Source organism: Alnus glutinosa, chromosome 7 (assembly GCF_958979055.1).
Source record: "Alnus glutinosa chromosome 7, dhAlnGlut1.1, whole genome shotgun sequence".
Taxonomy (NCBI): domain Eukaryota; kingdom Viridiplantae; phylum Streptophyta; class Magnoliopsida; order Fagales; family Betulaceae; genus Alnus; species Alnus glutinosa.
In genome coordinates this window covers 27,700,981-27,720,794 of record NC_084892.1, presented here as the reverse complement: position 1 = coordinate 27,720,794, position 19,814 = coordinate 27,700,981, and the positions used below count along the sequence as shown (strand labels likewise).

General features: G+C 39.1%; 3 protein-coding genes across 4 annotated transcripts; 1 reads left to right on the top strand and 2 right to left on the bottom strand.

Annotated features, from left to right (window-relative positions):
- Positions 1 to 745: 745 nt before the first annotated feature.
- LOC133872834 (PHD finger protein ALFIN-LIKE 1-like) lies at positions 746 to 5,768 on the bottom strand. 2 transcript variants are annotated; one of them, XM_062310452.1, is made up of 6 exons: positions 5,592 to 5,768; positions 5,447 to 5,520; positions 5,318 to 5,350; positions 4,604 to 4,826; positions 1,569 to 1,689; positions 746 to 1,248 (listed from the first exon to the last, which is right to left on the bottom strand). In XM_062310452.1, exons 1-6 carry the CDS (start codon positions 5,654 to 5,656, stop codon positions 1,000 to 1,002), a joined length of 765 nt encoding a protein of 254 aa, XP_062166436.1. In that variant the 5' UTR covers positions 5,657 to 5,768; the 3' UTR covers positions 746 to 999. The 2 variants fall into 2 exon arrangements, with proteins under 2 accessions (XP_062166436.1, XP_062166435.1); XM_062310451.1 differs by having other exon boundaries at positions 5,447 to 5,766.
- A 2,096-nt stretch (positions 5,769 to 7,864) lies between these two features.
- LOC133873029 (protein psi1-like) lies at positions 7,865 to 12,514 on the bottom strand. The gene is made up of 3 exons (XM_062310741.1): positions 12,184 to 12,514; positions 11,667 to 12,097; positions 7,865 to 8,466 (listed from the first exon to the last, which is right to left on the bottom strand). Exons 1-3 carry the CDS (start codon positions 12,346 to 12,348, stop codon positions 8,025 to 8,027), a joined length of 1,038 nt encoding a protein of 345 aa, XP_062166725.1. The 5' UTR covers positions 12,349 to 12,514; the 3' UTR covers positions 7,865 to 8,024.
- Positions 12,515 to 16,183: 3,669 nt separating this feature from the next.
- LOC133872977 (uncharacterized) lies at positions 16,184 to 19,680 on the top strand. The gene is made up of 6 exons (XM_062310674.1): positions 16,184 to 16,615; positions 17,277 to 17,405; positions 17,485 to 17,605; positions 17,688 to 17,769; positions 18,936 to 19,089; positions 19,195 to 19,680. Exons 1-6 carry the CDS (start codon positions 16,277 to 16,279, stop codon positions 19,315 to 19,317), a joined length of 948 nt encoding a protein of 315 aa, XP_062166658.1. The 5' UTR covers positions 16,184 to 16,276; the 3' UTR covers positions 19,318 to 19,680.
- The last annotated feature ends 134 nt before the right edge of the window (positions 19,681 to 19,814 follow it).

Genomic DNA, 19,814 nt, shown 5'->3' with positions numbered 1-19,814 from the left:
TAAGCATACAGTAAAAGAGCAATTAGGCCTTTAAAATCTACTTTTTAAAAACTTACCCCCTCGTCTGTTGCAAGAAAAAATAGATGTTTTCACATTTTTCATTTCTCAAAAAGGAAAAGAAAACGAAATCAAATTCAACCTTAATGCATTGAGTTTTAGTTGCGTCAGTACGTAGTCTCCAAGGTTTCGCCCCAAAGATGATCTTTGATTGAAAAGGCTTGATCATCATTTTCAACCCAATATGAGCACATTCAATAGCATATACAAACGTGTTAAATATTACTCCTGGTACTTGAACTATGCCTCGTTATCAGATAGCCACCTGGATTTACAAAAGCGTCATAAATAGTACTTGCAAACATCTTATATACGTAGTTAGCACTTCCATCTATTTTTCATCCAAAAACTCAATAGCCCATTATGTCAAACCTATCGGCGACTACAAGCATCTCATATACTTCATTAGTATTATTTTGAAAAAAAATAAAAATAAAAAAATTGGGGAAAGCTCTACCACACAAGTGAACAAGCAATCACATATTCCATTAGAGAGATGATAAAACTCATTATCCTTCCATCTTCAAACAGTAGATATGTGAATTCACATTTGGAGGAGGAGGTACATCCCTCAGAATGGTATTCCATTATGACATCAGCGCATGTACGTGCATGTACGTGTTACTTCGCCTTCTAAAATTTAGCTGATTTAAAAAAAAATAATAATAAAAATAAAATAAAATAAAAAAGCTGATAAAGAAAAATATAAATCTAACACGAACTAAATACATGTCAGTCATGATTTTTTTCATAGATTAACAAATTCTAATCATATAAGCAAATATTTAACCAAGGATAACTTAAACCCCCCAGACGATCTGTTAGAAATAATATCAAAGCAAACTCATTACATAACTTTGAACGGAAAACACTGCTATACTAGTTTGTCAGCCACTGGAACGACGTTAGTCATCCCCCCCAATCTTGGCTTTACAGTGACTACTACTGCCGGGCCCTCTTCATACAAGATGGGCATTTGTATTGCTTGATGCTCTCCGCCTTAGCAGGTGTAATCTTCACGCACTTTCCATGGAACCACCTTTCACAGACGTCACAGCCAATCCAAAATTCATCGGCATTGTAATTTCCGCCGCAGCTCCCACAAAGGGTTTCACTGTGTTCGTCTTCTTCCTCCTCATAAATCTCATCAGCAAGCCTTGGATTGCTCTTGACTTGTCCATCACTTGATCTCTACAAAAGAGTGAGCCCCGTAATATATGATTGCAGTTATGAGCATGAATTAGTACAATGAAATAGTTATCCAGTATATCTCAAGGAAAATCAATTCTACTTGCAAGAAGTCAATTTTTGGAAATTAGGGTGGCTCTGCAAGCCTTTATCATCACACAGGACATTCCAATAGACTTCTCCTGATTTTCATTATCATTTGATTCATTTCAACAAACAGAACCTCAGATAAACAGAGGATGATAGATCCTAACTTTAAGTATGAGAAACTCCATGACAGATGAGAATCAAGAAATTATAAAATAAAGTTTGCTCTATCTAACCTTTGTGCTGCCACGAGATTTACTCCCACTGTCCACACTGGGCTTGTCTTTTATAGGCTTCCTTTCCGTCACAACTTCAAAAACAGTGGGCAGGTCATTGATCAGGCTAAACAGGCGCTTCCTGTCAAGCAAAACCAACTTAACTACGCATAAAGGAAGCCATACTTGGAGCACTTTATGTTAAAGACACGTTATAACGAGGAAAGCATGTGAATTTGCATACAGTAGGAAGCTCCTTCTGGGTCATAAAAATAATGGACATTAAGAAAATGGTAAAATTTCAACACTTTTTTTTTTTTTTTTTTCAATAAAAGGTTTTGAAAGAGTAAAAAGTTTTCTGTAAAGTGGAAGCTGATGTGAAGAATAACTCGCTCAATAAGTCTCATTCCAATTTCTGAGCTACCATAAACTAAATATCACTGATTTTAGTTCACTGACCCAAAGCTGCCAACCTCACTGGAGGAGATAGCTTTGAACTTATATGGCCTTGGACACTATCTCACTGTCACTCTTGTCCCAACCCCAACTGTTTGATAGAAGAAACATGAACCCATTGTATAGAGAGCATTCCTAGAGGCCATGTCATAGCAAGGGATATCAATCAGAAGTTTAATCGGTTTTTGTGGAATGGGAAGGATAGTGACTTTGCAAAGGCCAAAGTTGCTTGGAGTGATGACTTATCAAAAAAAAAGTTGCTTGGAGTGATGTTTGCTTTCCAAAAAAAGGTGGTCTTGGGTTGAAAAACTTGGAAGTTTGGAATAAGTCCTCTATTTTGAGGCACATCTGGCATTTAGTTGCATGTGCTGGTTCTTTTTGGGTTGCTTGGACTAAAACCTATCTTCTAAAAGGAAGGAGTTTCTAGAGTGTGAACATTTCTCAGGACTATTCTTGGTGTTGGAGAAGGCTTCTAAAGCTCTGGAGTCTTGCTAGAAGTTTTATTAAATTTGAAGTTGGGGATGGAAGTAATATCCATATGTGGCAGGATAATTGGCACCCTTTGGGTGTGTTGTTTGAGAGGTATGGTTTTCGAATCATCTATGATGCCAATAGTCGTCTGAATTTCAAACTTTCTACTGTTTTGTGTAATGGTAGTTGGTGTTGGAAGCCTGCCAGGTCTGAGGATTTGGTTGATATCCAATGTTGTCTCCCTGAAGTTCATCTTGGTTTTGTTAAACCAGTTTGGACTATTGGCCGAAAGGGTTCAAATGTGAGTTCAGAAACTTGGGATTTCTTGAGGGATAAGAAACCTGATGTAGATTGGTGGCATTTAATCTGATTTCCTCATGCCATTCCAAAGCATGCTTTTGTTCTTTGGTTCGCTGTACAGAACCGATTAACTACTGGTGATAGGCTTCTGGTGTGGGGTTTCAAAGGTGAAACACTATGTGGTTTCTGTAGGTATGGTGTTGAAAGTCGGGATCGCCTTTTTTTTTTTAAGTGTAGTTTTTGTTCTCGTATTTGACACTCATGTATGCAAAGATGTCCTGGTTTGGCCTGTTCTTATGTTTGGCAGGATGTGCTGAATGAGGGATGCAGAAATTGGAAGAAGAAGACCACGTTAGGGGTTCTCTGCCGAATTGTTTTCGGCTCTGCTGTGTATAGTATATGACGAGCTAGGAATGAAATCCGGTTTTAAGGTCATCCAACTGAGGAGCAAATTCTCAAATTGATTTTTTGGAAAGTTAGAACCCGAATCTCTGGTAAAGGAAAGTTCAAGAAGACAAGGAAGAATGTCAGACTTTGTCAGCTTTGGAATTTAGCTGATTCTGTTTTGGACTGATTCCAGTTTGCGTTTGTTTTGGTTTGTTGTTCGGTTATAGCAGTATGTTTTACTGCAATTGTTTGGTTTCGTTTTTCTGCAGTTCTGCTTCTGTTTGTTTTGGTTGTAATGTTGGTAGTTTGATTGTGTGGTGACTTTTGTTGTTAATATTGATTACTTATTTATCAAAAAAAAAAAAAAAGGGGGAGTAAAATTATATACATGTATCCGCTAGCAATTAGCAATCAGCGCCACAATTACTTTAAAGGCATATGATATGACTAACATGTACAAAATACTTCAGGTTACGCAAAATGAACTTCAAATGTGTGACAAAAAAACTTGCTTCAGCATGGATTAATGAGTAGCGATAACATAAACTAACATTGTAGTTGGAGTCTCAATAACTTTATCATCCCTTCTCTTCCATCAAAAAGATTAAGCAGCCTCCAAACAACAAAACGGCACTAATGTTTCCTTGCACATTATTTAAATAAATCTTCCAGTTATACCTCATGATATCTTAAGCTCATAGTTTTTATACTTGATTCCGATTGACATTCTTCCAGCATACACAGACCATGCTCATGAATCATAATATATTCCATTGGTAAAAGACTAAAACATGGAAACCATTACTACATCAAATGGGAGCAGTGGGAAAAGAACAAAATATATAGTTGGAGTTTTAAATTAACACCAAAAAAAGAAGAAGCATGGCATATATCCAAGATCACACTAATAAGAGAGTAGGTTCACTAATAGCAATAATAAAGCAACATATTCTAATAAATTTGCTTGTAAACCAACAGATAGGAGAGCATGAGGCGAAAAGATACCTTTCAGGAAAGGAGATTTGGGTTAAGATTTAAGACGTGATACAAGTCAGAAGGTTAACATGAGAAAAAGAAAAATTGACATGACTTCACATTATACAAAAAAAAAAATTAAGACATCATACAAACAAACAAATTAAGAAGTACTTGGACATCTTGTGGAAGTTGAATCACTCTAAACACAGAATTTGAAGTTATAAATCCATCATGTACAATGGAGGCACCAAAGATAATTAGAGCCATCACCACAACTTATATTGTAAGTCCATGAACTCCATCTGCGATTGCATTAAAGTTTCACCAATTGAATGTCGATTTTCAGCGCAAAACTGAATATGAAATACAATGAGAATCCACTTTTCGAAGGCATCCGAAGATCTCCTTTACAAATACATCAATCATGCAGGGGCACGCAGTAACAATAAAGGGAAATACTTTACCTTTCGTTGCGGTTAAGACGGGCTCCAAGATAGAAAGCCACAGAGAGCAACCAAGAATCACTGTGCACAGCAACCAATGAAAGCCAATCTTTCCGGTTCATGCCATCTCTTGCAAAATTGATCCCAAGTGCTGGCTCGGGAAGCTCCGGCGGAACTTCCTCGGCCGGCAAAGTTACTTCCCATGTTTCAGTTGGATGTCCATACAAACACAAGTTCTCCTTATCTAAACAAATCAAAAGAAAAACGGTATACTAAAACATACATAAACTTAGAAAGTTCAAAACTTAAAAGCTCTGTTTGGATTAAGTCCGAAACAGTGAACCCAATTAAGTTTTCTACAGTTCTTGAGGCTTTTACCTTGTCGCAAAGAGTTGAATTCCATATGAAATTCCAATTCTTCGGATTATGTTACCTAATTTTACTACGACAACATCTCTATAGACCAATAATATATCGGATTTCAAATTAAACCGTAGATATATTTGCACATGGAGCAAACAAGAGCGGAATCTGATACCGTACCATGCAACGAAAACTAAATGTAGTAGATTTAATAGAAACAAAAAAGAAGAAAAAAAATGCGTATGAAACTTTAGAATATCTGTCCTTTTTCTTTCCCTCAGTTTCCCAGAAACCAAACAAAACTCTTATATAACCGAAAGCGAAAAATTTCAAACTAATAAATCAAAACCAAATCTAGTAGAAAAAAAATACCTGGATCACAGAATCCATAAAATTCATCAACGTCTGCGCCAAACCCAAAAATAAATAAATAACAGTCAGATACTCGGGGATAGATAGAGCGACAGGGAGAGTGAGAGAGAGGAAGAGAGAGTAAAGTACCGTGAGTCAAAGCACGAACGAGGCCAGCTCTTCGGCCACTGTAATCTTTGAAGATCTCCTCTACGGTTCGCGGACTGGAAGCCATTTCCATGTGAGCAATCAGAGATCCAAAAACGGTGCGGATTGGATGTGAATTTAGGGCTACGAATTGCAATTGTACCTATTGGATGAGTAGGATTTGGAATTGCAGAGAGGGTGCGGCGAGACCATGAGGACGGATCGGAGAGAGCGTGGGAGATTCAGAGATGCATGTAAACGTGGTAAGGACCGAAACGGAGAAAGGGGGAAGTCAGAGTGTGTAATTAACGCTGTCTGTTTGTCTCTATTCCCACTCCTCTTTTTATTATTTCTTGAGAATCCGATCGGACGCGGTGCGAGACCTCAGGAGTGTAGATAGTAAAAAGGGGAGTGTGCGAATTGAAATTTTCTTTTTACTCCTTTGTCTTCTCCGTTCTTGGACAGGTGCCCACTAACTTTTGAACTTTGAGGCTTTGAGCCTCCGATTTTGACAACTTCTTAAAGCATATTTCTATTCTAAACTAGGGAAAACTATTTTCCGTATTGAAAAACACTTTTTTTTAAAATAAAAAATAAAAAATAATTTAAATTTAGCCTTCCAAACTATCGGTCATTTTACGGATATCCTCTCGAATTATTAATACTTAGACTATGGCCCCCTACAAAAACATTTGAAAAATGCCAATTTTAATTAAATATGCCCGTAATACTCCTGCGATGTGTCATTTCCCAATTAAAAAATTAGAAAAAAAAAATAAAAAACTTAAAATTTAAAAATTAAAAATAAAAAAACAAAAACTTATTTTTTATTTTTTTATTTAAAAAAGTTATAAAGTAGATGTATGGGGGGTGTTGTGAGGGAGGTGGCCTGCAAGCCACCCCCGACCCTTAGGATGGCTTTTGAGCCACCTCGAAATGGATTTCGGGGTGGCCACGCGCCACCCCTGACCACTAGGGGGTGACCACGAGCTACCCCAAAGGTGGCCCTCCCAAAGCCAGGTGGCTTTCTTTATTTGTTTTTTAAAAAATTAAAATTAAAAAAATAAAAGTTTAGTTTTTTTTAGTTTTTTAATTTTCTATTTTTTTTAGTTTTTCTAGTTTTTCTTTTATTGAAAAATGACATGTAGCTAGGGTATTATGAGCATATTTCGTCAAAATGTGTCCCTTTCAAAGGCAGTGATCATTTTACCCTTTGAGGTAGGGTCCTTTCTTTGTTTAGATATGGGGCAAAACGGGTACTTCACCCTTAAAAAATCACGTGACAGGCACGTGTTGCGGACTCCATCAGGATTTAACAGCGAATCCTGACAAAATACCATTTCATAAGACGTTTTGATAGTTTGATATCCCAATACGAGACATTTACTAGTTTGATACCCTTATGTCAAAACGCATGATTACCCTTTTGTGAATTATCCCTTAAAAAAAAGTTATACTTGCATAGTTTGTACATTGCATTGAGGCATTGACAAAAGTCGAACCCATTTCACAAATTAATGTTGGATGTTGATAGCTTGGCCCCAAAGGTATCAATGGATTGCTTCTTAATAAATGGCAGTCTTCCCCTTTACAAAATTGAGGACATTCGTTTCTCACAATTGGTAGGCAAATTTGCAGCTTTTAAAAGACCCACGTAACTTTTGCATCCTAAAGTTCGAAGAAGGTCAAGAGTATTTGATTCGTCCACTGCAACTAAATTGCAATTCACAGTTTACTGCATATTACCTCTGAAGAATCAACTAACAATCCGTAGCAAACACGCCCATAAGACATAAGACGTACCCGGATCCCCTACAATTGGGGGTCCCTGTTATTACCTCTACCTCCTCCTCTTTGGGTAGGAGTTTGTTAAAGAGAACTCTCCTGCCCGAGCAAAAGACCTGCCCAAGTAAAGGGTCCACTTGGGCAGGAGAGCCCTGTTCGAGCAGGCAGCCCCCTTCAATTTTCTCTGCCTCTCCTCTCAAAGGAGATCCGGATCCATAAGATACCACCTATGTTTGGATTTCTTGTCAGCAGGAACCGGGAAGAACGGGTTTGAACTTTTCCATGAAGCCCTGAAAAATGATCATTCCACTAATAAGAGCGTGGCACTTTTGAAGGCCCCCAAAGACTTAATGATCTAAGAAGCTTGGACCTGGCATTAACTTTGTCTAACAGTTAACATGAACAGATCATGTTGGAATTCTGCATCAAGGTGAAAGTTTACATCTCACCAAAATGATTGGCATGCTCAAGAAATGCATCCATTTTCATTCTTCATAGTTATGTGGTCAACAGTAATTGACAAAACCAAAGAGGAGAGTGGAGACGCCAAAACCTGAGGGGGAGAGGACGCAAAGGCAGGTCAAGCCAGCAAGCCTATAGAACTTTTGTTCTGTGAACTCATTAGCACTCAAACGATTGGAAAAAAGAAAAGAACATAAATAATTTAAACTCCTAAATAACTGTTTTTGCAGAAAGCAATAGCATAAACTTTCTTTCCAGGATGAAAACCAGCAGGGAAAACAAATGCAAGTTTTACACAAGTTTGGAAGGTGGTAGGGAGAGCTATCACCGGTGGTTATGGAGACGTTAATAATCGCTTGATACCAGTTTTCTGCTCTGAAGTAAGCCTGGTAGGGAACTTGATATTAAATTTGATTCTCAAATTCCCCTTTTTGGAAGGTTCCTTGGGGATTGGCATCCCTTCTCCTTTAACAACTTCTTCATAAGTGGGACTGATGATGGAGTTGATGGGAACTGTCAGATTCCGTCCGTCAAGGGTTGTCAGCTGTGCCGTATAACCAGTCAAAGCCTCCACAAGAGATATCTTCTGGGTGACAATTAGATCATTGCCATCTCTCTTGAAGACACTATGAGGCTTCTCATCAATAATAAAGATGAGGTCTGCAGGTATGACTCCTCGCTGTTCATTTCCTTTCTCTGGGAAGGTGATTTTTGTCCCCTTCTTCCAACCTGGCTTGATCTCAATCGTAAGAATTTCCTCCACTGTGTTGGATCTCCTGCACGGCAAAATAAAATAAACAAAACCAGTCAAGTACAAACCACCATAAGAAGTTTACTGCACACCGGGATCTCGTTCACTCATTTTATCTTTTCTAGTCTGTCAATCATGTTATTTTATTGCATACTCCTGCAGGTCATACGAAATTAGAATAAAACCAGATGCAAAATACTCCTACAGGTCAACATACATCTAACCAGATGCATCTTTTGCCTAAATCTTCGACAATTGGAATAAAACTACAATACCCTTAGCCTGTTATGAAATTTTGATGTTGTCACTTATGGCAACAAAATTTTCATGATCTTCTGTAACACAACCTATATGTTTTCTACTGTAACACAATAGTATACTCTTACCCCCAACAAATTAATCACAAAAACATGCATTGCATAGTACCACACGTAAACTTGATAGTGGGACGTCTAATGTGCCTCTCCTATTTGCTCATAAGCTTGACACTGGCATGTATAATTGTATATCGGCAATTTATCTAACTAATATGTTAGATAGGTTCAATCAGAGTGGGGCTTTCAGAAGTTTTAGGGGTACAAAAAACCTTCTTTTTACTTGAAATACATATATGTAAAACGAAGTAGACACATAGCATCATGGCAAGCCTAAACAGTGGAATCCTCCAATATATATTGGATCAGTAGCATTATCAGTTGGCACCAAAACTTCAAAATAGGAAAAATATTGCAACATCAAATTTATATTAGCAACTTAGATAAGGTTTGGTGGAATTTTTTTTTTTTTTGACAAGTAAATCAATCTTATTAAAAAGCGAGTATTGTTGTAGCAACTATCCACCCATAAAGTGTTCTGAACAATATATCTTTTAACTCTACCATCATTCTCTCACAATCTTCAATACTTTGGGAATTGTGTTCTCTCCTAATACCCCACACCATGCAATGGGGAGCCATCCTCCAGGCTTCTAAATTACGGTGACTACCAAACTGGCCTCTCAAACTATAGCCAATAACTCTACCCAATCGAGCAATATCCACTCTATCCCGAAAAGACGAAAAACCAATACCCACAAGTCTCAGTAAATTTCCAATGGAGCAAAAGCTTACCAATGGATTCCCCGCTCTTCTTGCACATGCAACACCAATCCATTACTATGACGTACCTTTTTCTTAGATTATCCAAGGTCAAGATCCTCCTTAACATTGTTGTCCAAACAAAGAAAGCCACTCTTGTAGGCACCTTAATTCTCCAAATGCTCTTCCAAGGGTAAGAAAGGCAAGCGAGAGGCTAAACGCATGATAAAAAGATCTAACCTCGAATGTTCGCCTTTAGGAAGGAAGCCAATAGATCCTATATCCTCGCCACCTCAATTCAACCCGATAGAGTACAAGAGATTTAAGAAAAAGGTGACCATCTTCATCTCCCAATCATGCACAGATCTGATGAAGGTAATATTCCACTAACAGGTGTCGTTCAAAAACAGTATATGATCTGCCACCGTGGCCTCCTCAAAACGGGCAATACTAAAGACAACCAGGAAGGCTTCCTTTAAGGTCTGATCTTCACACCATACGTCATGCCATAACTGAACTTTAGACGCAACTCCCACCTCAAATCTCATAAATATAGAGAAATCCCCCCATCCCAACCCACCCCCCCCCCCCCCCCCCCCCCACCAAAAAAAAAAAGAAATCCCACACCCCAACTCGTAGGACTCGTACACCGCATTGGAGCGTCACCCACACCATATGCTCTCATATTTAGCTTCCACAACAAATCTCCTCAAAGCCTCCCTCTTTGTGGCGTAACGCCAAAGCAATTTCTTCAAGAGAGCTTGATTAAACCAAATCAAGTTCCTAACCTTAAACCTACGAAGGAAAGCAGAGTACAAATCTTGAACCAACTGACTAAATGGAATTTAAACTCATCACCAACTCTGCCCCACAAGAAATCCCGTTGAATAGTCTTGATACGGTTAGCTACTCCAACTGGAATGGGGAAAAGGAACAAAAAATAAGTAGGCAAATTGGAAAGAGTGTTTTTAATCAAAGCAATCCTACCACCCTTTGACAAGTAAAGCGGCTTCCAACCTACCAATTGTTGTTCCGTATTTTCAATAATACCATCTAAAATAGATTTAGCCTTAAACAAAGCCCCCAACGGAAGGCCTAGATATTTCATGGGCAAAGAGTCCCTCCAACATGGACTAACTCTAATTTAGCCAGGTTAATTTTCAACCCCGATACAACTTCAAAACATAAGAAAAGACATCGCAAATTACGGAAATGATCAGGAATAGCCTCACAAAAAATCAAGTCATCCACAAATTAGAGATGTACGCATGAATCGAAATGCATTCAAATTACCCCAGCAAAACTGGCAACTAAACAATGATAAATACACAATCAGACTTCAAACTATTGGCATCATTAGCAATGTCAGCCGGCAACAAAACAAAATATTGATTGTATTGATCATGCACAAGGCAACACACACATAGAGACATGTAGATGCAAAGTAAAATATTAATAAAGAAATCAAGCATTCTTTAAGGTTCTTGAGAAACAAAAATATTCACAAATAAATAATACTATTGCAAAATGCTTTTGCCAATAAGACACAGAACCCGATGAATTGCCTAGGCAGGGAAAAGTATAGCATATTGCGGAAAATTACCATCATAACTAGTGTGATACATTGAATACATGTTATCACTTGAATGCTACAACTGCATTTGAAGCAAAAGGGATAAAAAATTGCAGCAAAACCTCAAAGGAACTAAACAGAAGAAACAACAGATCTATGCACATGGTAACCCAAGATCACTTCTAAAGTGGCTTCCCTTGTCTTATTTCCCAATAATTAATTTCTCTGTTTCCACCAACTGGATTGATTCTAAGAAATGCACCATCACATAACCATATAATCTCTGCTCTTAATATCAACTTGAGGTTGTTGATCCGAGAGTGAACAATTAACTAAAGAATAACATACTATACTTTGGCTTATAAAAGGTTGGTACTCTTGGGCCCTTATACTCATAGTTACAATCATTTCATTTAGATAATAGCATGTGCTTGGATATATAGATCTAGAATCTAAATCCACCTCTTAAATCTGCCCTAGTATTCGTAGCAATGTGAGACAACATAACTACCGGTACAAAAAACCAATCAAAATCAAGGTCTATAAGAATTTAAGTATGTAGGATCCCAAGCTTACCCAGTGGAATCGGGGACATCCCTAGAAATCTTCATCTTCTTCGTAGTCCCTTTGTACAAATCCTCCAAACTACACGACAACGTGCGCTCTATCGCCGCACTTTTCCTCAGGGGGTTGCCGGAGCCCTCGCCACCTCCGCCTCTTAACGACGCGAATATATCGTCGCCGAACATGCCCCTCGGGAACCCGGACACACCAGCACGGTGCCCGCCGCCACCGAAATCGCCCATCCCTCCGAAGCCCGAGAACCCGAATAGCTCCGAGAAGATATCGTCTGGACTCCTCGTGGAGAACCGGAACGACGTCGCTCCGCCCTCGGACCCACCGGGGAACCCACCACTGCCACCAGCACCTGGTGGTGGCACCTGCCCCTTCAACCCCTCCTCCCCGTACTGATCGTACACAGCTCGCTTTTGCGGATCACTCAAAACCTATTCACATACAATCAAACCCACTAATTATCTTTCCTTTCTCTTAACAAACAAAAAATGAGAGTGAAAAGTGAAGGGATATTCACATCGTAGGCTTCGGAGATTTGCTTGAATTTGGCTTCGGCGTCTTTCTTGTTGTTAGGGTTTTTGTCCGGGTGCCACTTCATGGCGAGCTTTCGATAGGCTTTTTTGAGGTCATCGTCCTTAGCGCTCCGGTCTACCTGGAGAATCTTGTAGTAATCCACGCCCATGCCTTTTCCTCTTCTTCTTCTTTTTCCGTTTCTGATATCTTCTTCCTCTTTTTGCTTCCCTTTCTTCGTCGCTACTCGCTATGCGTGGGTTTCTTCGGATTTCTTCTTTTTCACCTGCGCTTCTGGCCGGAGTTTCCTTCCACAAAGAACTGTGTTGAGTGCTGAGTTATCTAAACCAGAATCTAAATAATGGGCTTGGCCGGCCCGTTAATGTATTGGGCTCAGATTGTCTTTTAGCCCAAAACCTCGTTACTTCTCTTTTTATGGGCCGCAAAGTAGCTACCTCTCGAACTGCTAGAGTTGATGGATCTATATTGGGCTACGATCAGCTCCCTTTTTTCTTTTTCCTTTTTATGGTACGTTTGGAATTGCGATTTCGTAAATAAAAAGTGCGATTTTAAACCAAATTGCAGAAAACGAACCGTTTGGAAACTACGTTTTTAAAAAATTGCTATTTGAAAACGCAGAAAAGTGTTTATTCAAATCGCAGACAATGTGGTGCTTTTTTGAAAACGCAGTATTTTAAAAGGCTAAACTGCGATTTTAAAGACCAAACTGCGATTTTGTCAAACACTTAACTATGTTTTTAAAAATCACATTTTTAAATCGCACATTTTTAAATCGCACTTTTTGAAATTACAAACTCAAACTGACCCCAAATTGATTAAGGAAAATAGTTACAACTTACAATAGTAGATTATTCCCACTTCTGGTCCCATAGAAAGAAGAAGTGGAGGATCCTATTAATGAAAAATGGGTAGGCTCCCCAACAGTAGACTCAAACTAAACTAAAATATCGCTGAAATATTTAGAAAAAGTATGACATTGGTCAAACAAATTACCCGGTCCTTTCAAAGGGTCGCGCAAGACGATTTTAAAAATTAAAGGAAAATAAATTAGGACAAGCCTATCTGCATCCCCACTTGAGACTAGCAGCAACCACCAAAAGATGGCTGACACAGTAAAAGCGTTGTTAGTGTCCAAAAATAGGATTGCAGGAAAGAGAGATACCAACACAAAATCAAATACAATATTTTCTCATAAAGAGAAATAATAACCCAAGTAACATAAAAAATAGCAGCAAAAACAACAACACGGATTTGGTTGAGGGGAGGGACTGGGAGCCACCAGTGGCGGCGCGTGATGACCACACGCCACCTTTGGGAAGCTTCTTTCCAGCGAGGATCACAATGCGGCCACCGAAAACCGGGGTGGGGAAATGATGGAGGGAGATGCATGGCCACCACAAGTCGTAAAGGAAGACAAACTCCCTAGCGCGTGCATGCCATACTTCGATGCGGGGACGTCGAAAGAGGGCGTGGCGACCATTGGTGGAAGAGGAAGATGCCGACAAACCCAATGGAGAGGTGCGTGTCATGCAACAATTGATGGAGGAGCGTAAATCTAGATCTACAGATTTCGACCCAATAACTTAGCCAAAAATCACAGTATACACGGTGGAGGAATGGAGTGGAAACCGGTGATAAATGTGTTGAAGTGGAAGAAAGTAAGTAAAATACTTCGGAGAAGGTGGATAAAACTAAGATAGCCCATTCTGTCAGGTCATGGCATAAAACAAGGGTTTTCTGCCCACCAATAACATATTGACACGTCATCTCAGGAAAAAAAAATAAAATAAAAAAAATAAGAGATCGCCCCTGCCCAAGCAGACATTCCACCACAGCCAAGCCAGACTCCCCCGGCACCGCCTAGGCCAGACCACTCCGCCAACGCCCGTACTGGACCATGCTACCACCGACCGGGTTGGAACACCAACCAGGCCAAACCCAACGGCACCGAACGTTGCTCTTTCGACGTGGGTTTGGATGCTGCCGGCACCGCCCAGGCCGGAACACACCCCCAACTCCAGAGTCGGAACACGCCACCGAACGTTGCTCCTCCTACGGATCGACGTCCACCCGGTCGACGGTGAGTGGCTCCTGGACAGAAGGGTTGGGCCGAAGGCCACCCCCAGGTTCGGGCCAATCCCAGACCCCGAGGGTGGCCGCACGGCCACCCTGCAGTGGTCGGGGGTGACCGCGCAGAGCCTGGGGTGGCCATCAGGCCAGCCATAGATCCATCTAGGGCTGACCTGAAGGCCACCCCCAGACCTCGGGGATGGCCGCACAGCCGCCCCATGGACCGAGGGTGGCTGAGGGTTGCTGCCGATCTCGAGGTCCAACGTGGCCGCGTGGGGCAATGGCTGGGAGGAGAATTTTTGGTTTTTTTTTTTTTTTTTTTTTTTTTTTTTCTAAAGACTAAAAGAGTGAAGGAAGGAGAATGATTCGGTGTTTTGCCAACACTTACTCTTTCTGTGTTTTTTTTTGTTCCATGCTGATATGTCAACTTCTTACTGGTGGGCAGAAAGGTGTTGGTTTTTGCCACCACCGAATAGAAGTTATTCTCTAAAACTAAAGCAAGCTCTAATAAGACAAAGGCCTCAATAAAAGCGTTAGCAAAGGGAGGAAATGGGAGAAGAGACGGAAAAAAAGGGATAGGAGAAGGAGGAGGGAAGCTTCACTCCTCCCATGGTGTTTGGGTAGAGGGTATATTCAAAGAAATTCAGTGAGAAGGCATAGGTTCTCTCTAAATTTAGCCACTTCTTCTGCTACGATCAGCTCTTATTTTCGCTTCAAACCTCTTATCGCAAGTAATACTTTAGGTTTAGTTTATTGGTTTCAAAACGTACAGTTTAAACCTCTTTTTTTTTAAAAAAAAATAATGATTTAACAATTCAATTTTTAAAAGAAATATGTTAGATCTATTACTATTTTACAACTTGTTAACACATATTAACATATAACTGAAAGTGTCAAATTTATTTTTGTATGACTAAAGTGATTCTAATTAATTGTTGTCACGTGTTAGTAAGTTATAAAAGAATTGTAAGGAAGTTGTAAGTCTTAACATTACTCTTTTTAAAAAAGCAGTTAAATATTTAATAAAATCGCAGTTTAACTTTTAAAAAGTTTAAAATTGTAGTTCAGGTTTTTAAATCGTGCGTTTTTAAAAAAATGAACCCCTTTGTCTGTTTATTTTTTTTACGTTTTCAAATCACAATTATTTATTTATTTTTTTGTTCAAACCCACTCTCAAATGAATACCTTGTACAATATTGTTTTAAAATGTGTTTTTTTGACATGCAAAATTGTGGGGATGAACATATTCTTTAAGTTACTTTACTATATAACATTGATCAAATATCAATATTGTTTTAAAATTAACTAACTAAAATTTTAATATATTAATATTTATTAATTTTAAAAAACGACAAAATATAATTAAAAAATTGAGTCAATAAGTTTCATAAATATTAATATGATAGAATCTACTTAAAAAAAAAATAAAATGCTTGACATCTCAATATTTTTTTGTTCAGAATTTGGTTATAACTTGATGTGTCACAATCTTATGAGATTATGGTACATTTTTAAAATGATAGATCTCATACAATTGTGACACATTAATTTAAAAAAACTTAATTAAATCATTGCGATAAAATAATAGCCGCCAAAAAAATATTTTTTTAGGGTAAGGAAAAAAAAAAAAAGCATAAATAATAGCCGCCACAAATGAATATGGTCCAATAGGCTGTCAAGTGTCAACATCATGAGGTCCACCTGACTCTTTCACGTAAAAGTGTAATAAAAAGGCAATAAATAATTTTTTTTTTTAAAAAAAGGAAAAAAAAGAAAAAGAAAAAAGAAACCAATAATTGATTCAACTTTGCAACGATGAACAAAATCATCACGCAAGCAAACATCCAGTAGTTCTCAGCCACGTAACCAGTTGCTGGGAATCCACGCTTTCATAGGAGCACCAGATCGCTCTCTCCTCTTGTGGGAACTCACACTCGAGGCATTTTTCTTTTCAAAAGGACAAGCAAAGGAAAGTTCGTCAAGTATATCTGTATCTCTGTGTGGAGGCTATGGCGGAGATGGGCCAGGCGACGGAGGTGTACGCTTGGCGGCCAGTTCATGTGTGGCGGTCGCTGATGGACTGGGTGGCGTTTGTGGTGCAAATAATCGCGCAGATCGTGAGGGGCACGCCCTCGGTGGCCCAGTTCGTACTCTCCCACATCGGCCTCACCGCACTCCCTCTCCCTTCTCTTCTCGCTTCCTTTTCCTCCTCTTCTCCCTCCTTCAAGCCCTTGCCCTCTGTCGAGCTCTCTCTCGACGACTCCAATGCTTCTCCGCACGTGTGCGTCGACGGCTGCGCGGATGAAGATAACGACCACGACGACCATCACCGCGTCGAAAAGCTCACGGTATCTATTTATTTAGTTTCATTTCCCTTTGTTTATGTGCATAGCTGGACTTGGATGAGATTGATTTGTTCGGGTTATTTGTGAATCAGATCATTACACTACACTCCTAGCTTTTTGATTGGAGAATTGTGAAAAAAAATTACACGCCTTCTTTGTCAATTTGTATGGGCTTTTAATGCATAAGCTTCATTTTCTTATTATATACTGATTGTAGAGGGCATAGTATTAGTGTCTTGGCTCAATGTGTTTGAATGAATGAATCGTAGTATAATCTGTGTGCTTGATAATTTACAGCTTGTGGGTTGGTCTAGTAAGTGTTTCTGTGGGTTTATGAGCTTTGTATTTTGGGTATCTGCAATTGTTCTAAATTTAGTTATGGGTTAGCTCGAATGATCGCTCCTTTGGTGTAATACCACGAGGTTGGCCGCTCAGAGTCTCCTCAATTACCTGATACAAGGTTTTTGCGGGCAGGGTTGTGTATCCGAGGTTTACCCAACAAGGATGAGTCCCAAAGGGGCCTGCCTTGAAGGGGTTCCTTTAAAAGAAAGAAAAAATGGTTGTTATAGCATAGTGAGGAAAATGTGTGCTTTTTGAATTTGTAGTGTGAGTTTGTTGTGGAATGTTGGAATAGTGGGCTCAAGACATGTAATTTGGAATGTAGGTGGTTCTTGATTTGGATGAGACTCTAGTATGTGCATACGAAACTTCTAGCTTGCCTGCCATTGTTCGAAATCAAGCAATAGAAGGAGGATTGAAGTGGTTCGAGATGCAATGTGTATCTGCGGACAAGGTCCCTCTTTCTCTGAACCTGTTATCTCAGTTTCTTTTTCACATAACTGCAATGCTGATATGATATCTATGGGTTGAAGGATTCTGAAGGAAAAGAAAAGATCAATTACGTGACAGTGTTTGAACGTCCCGGTTTGCAAGAGTTCTTAGAACAGATTTGTGAGTTTGCGGATCTTGTTCTATTCACCGCTGGTCTTGAAGGTTTGATGTTGCTTCACCATCTTTATTTTGAATTTTTTCCTCTGTTTTTTCTTTTCTTTAATCGTCTTCAGGCACCACACAGGTTATGCTAGACCGCTTGTTGACAAAATAGATGCAGAGAACCGATTTTTCCTTCGTCTTTATCGGCCTTCAACGGTTAGCACGTAAGTACCCTTGTCAATAGCAATTACCCTTTCACGGAAGTTGCATGTATTTTGTTTCGAGGAGAGCATTTTGTAATCTGAGGGTTTAGGACAAGCAAATGCAGCCATGCAAGGATTGATCTATTTTGGAAACCTCTTTGAGTGTGAGTAGGCATGGTGCAATGCAATAAATAATCTTGGTTGATGGTGAGATTTATTGACCTGTCTGTTGATATTGTTTTATAAAATTGTATGGGCAAGGCTCAGTTGTCATTGGACCAAATATGAAATTGTTGGTCTTGAAGTATTGTGGGTGCTATCTTCAGACCATATTGAAGCAAAGATATTATGAGAAACAGAATTTGGCTGTTATGCTTTTTGGTTCTGAAAGCTTAGAAGTTTTTACACATGACTTATCGAGTCTCTATATTCTTACAAGAAATAAGAAAAAAAAAAATTGTGGGTATGATTTATTGTACAGAATGCATCAGACCAAGAATTATGCTTGTAAAGTGGATCGAGCACTCTAGCTAAATTGAAGATACATTAATAAGGACTGATAAGATAAATTTGAGTGTTTGGTGAAATAGAAGAGTCATGATCAGTAATAAATCTAGAGTGTGTTGATCCAGGTGTACGGAAGTGTCCTACTGCAATACTCGGGATGTATAAGTAAGTATTTCTTGAAGTAGTAACTTAAAAAATTGATTGTATGCTTATATAATCCAGGTGTTCAAGTATTAAGGGTAAAAAACAACTCACAGTGGTATACTTAAAAACATACACAGGATTGTATTTATAGTTGGTGCCCTTGAAACTGTCTACTAGGTGAAAAAAAAAATGCCAAACTGGAAAGTAGAGTTCTTACATGGGAATTTTTTTTCTTCTTCTTTTTCTTTTCTTCTTATCAACATATAGTTGGAACTTAGCTGTGTAAGTTGCGAGTGGACCAGTGTGAAGCTTTAGCTTTGTTGCCTGCCAAAGCTCCTAGCCGACAACCGGCTACCCCTTTCGAGCTGACCTCTACAATTCAAGCATTTCGACCCTGTTGAATAACAAACGTCCGGCTCGATATTTGACGTAATTGGATACACCGTGCACTACATTTAATGGCAGAGACTAAAGCTTTTGGACATTGATTACAAAGTTTGACATTGACAATATATTTGACATTTGTGTATTGACAGAGCACATCGAGAACATGTGAAGGATCTGTCATGCTTATCAAAAGATCTCTGTCGAATTGTTATTGTTGATAACAATCCATTTAGTTTCCTGCTGCAACCACTGAATGGAATACCATGCATTCCATTCTCCGCTGGACAGCCATATGATGACCAGGTACTTAGGTTTCATCAATTCATCGGAAGAATTGAATGAGTGCATCATATGTGCTGACTACATATTCTCATTTCGTTTTTTGTTTCTTTCATATGGCCTGTATAGCTTTTGGAGGTCCTGCTTCCACTCCTCAAGCACCTCTCCCTGCAAAACGACGTTAGGCCCGTACTTTATGAGCAGTTTCACATGCCGGAATGGTTTCAAATGCATGGGGTTCCTGTTTCTTGATTGACAGTGAGATTAATTAGTTCACATGGACGAGCTATGATATTTTGTAGAAGAACTTTTCAACCTGATGTTATCAATTCTTGTATATTGTCATTGATTGGGCAGCTGTGAACCATAGAATTCTAGACTTTCGGGATAACCTGCAACCATTATGGTCTAAACTATAAGAGAAATATCTGGACAGCAGGTTTATCAAGATTGGATTGACTTCTCATAATTGTGTATTACCACAAGGTCTCAAATTAATTGGTAAGGTTTTAAATTTGTTTAGGTTCAGCTGTCTTTCTCCAAGTAACAATTTGTTCCTCTTGATATGTAAATGAGCTAAATGTAGTGAGTTTTTGTCTTTTGCAATATCACCAATCTGGGTAATCTCCAACATTTGAGTATTTTCATTGATGGATGCACATGTGATAGCCATACAGTGAGTAGGCTCTCAGACATGATTTCTCTTCAAAACCTTCAAATATACCGAATGGGGCAATGGAACTGGCTAT

Bases quoted from the DNA above. Each gene is read 5' to 3' on its own strand.
- LOC133872977 (XM_062310674.1), top strand. From the start codon at position 16,277: ATGGCGGAGATGGGCCAGGCGACGGAGGTGTACGCTTGGCGGCCAGTT. The intron at 17,606-17,687 runs GTTTGATGTTGC...GGCACCACACAG, and splicing joins ATTCACCGCTGGTCTTGAAG to GTTATGCTAGACCGCTTGTT. The intron at 17,770-18,935 runs GTAAGTACCCTT...GTGTATTGACAG, and splicing joins CGGCCTTCAACGGTTAGCAC to AGCACATCGAGAACATGTGA.
- LOC133872834 (XM_062310452.1), bottom strand. From the start codon at position 5,656: ATGGTCTCGCCGCACCCTCTCTGCAATTCCAAATCCTACTCATCCAAT. The intron at 5,521-5,591 runs GTAGCCCTAAAT...AATGGCTTCCAG, and splicing joins AATAGGTACAATTGCAATTC to TCCGCGAACCGTAGAGGAGA. The intron at 5,351-5,446 runs GTACTTTACTCT...GGTTTGGCGCAG, and splicing joins CGTTCGTGCTTTGACTCACG to ACGTTGATGAATTTTATGGA.
- LOC133873029 (XM_062310741.1), bottom strand. From the start codon at position 12,348: ATGGGCGTGGATTACTACAAGATTCTCCAGGTAGACCGGAGCGCTAAG. The intron at 12,098-12,183 runs GTGAATATCCCT...GTATGTGAATAG, and splicing joins AAATCTCCGAAGCCTACGAT to GTTTTGAGTGATCCGCAAAA. The intron at 8,467-11,666 runs GTAAGCTTGGGA...TTTGCCGTGCAG, and splicing joins GATGTCCCCGATTCCACTGG to GAGATCCAACACAGTGGAGG.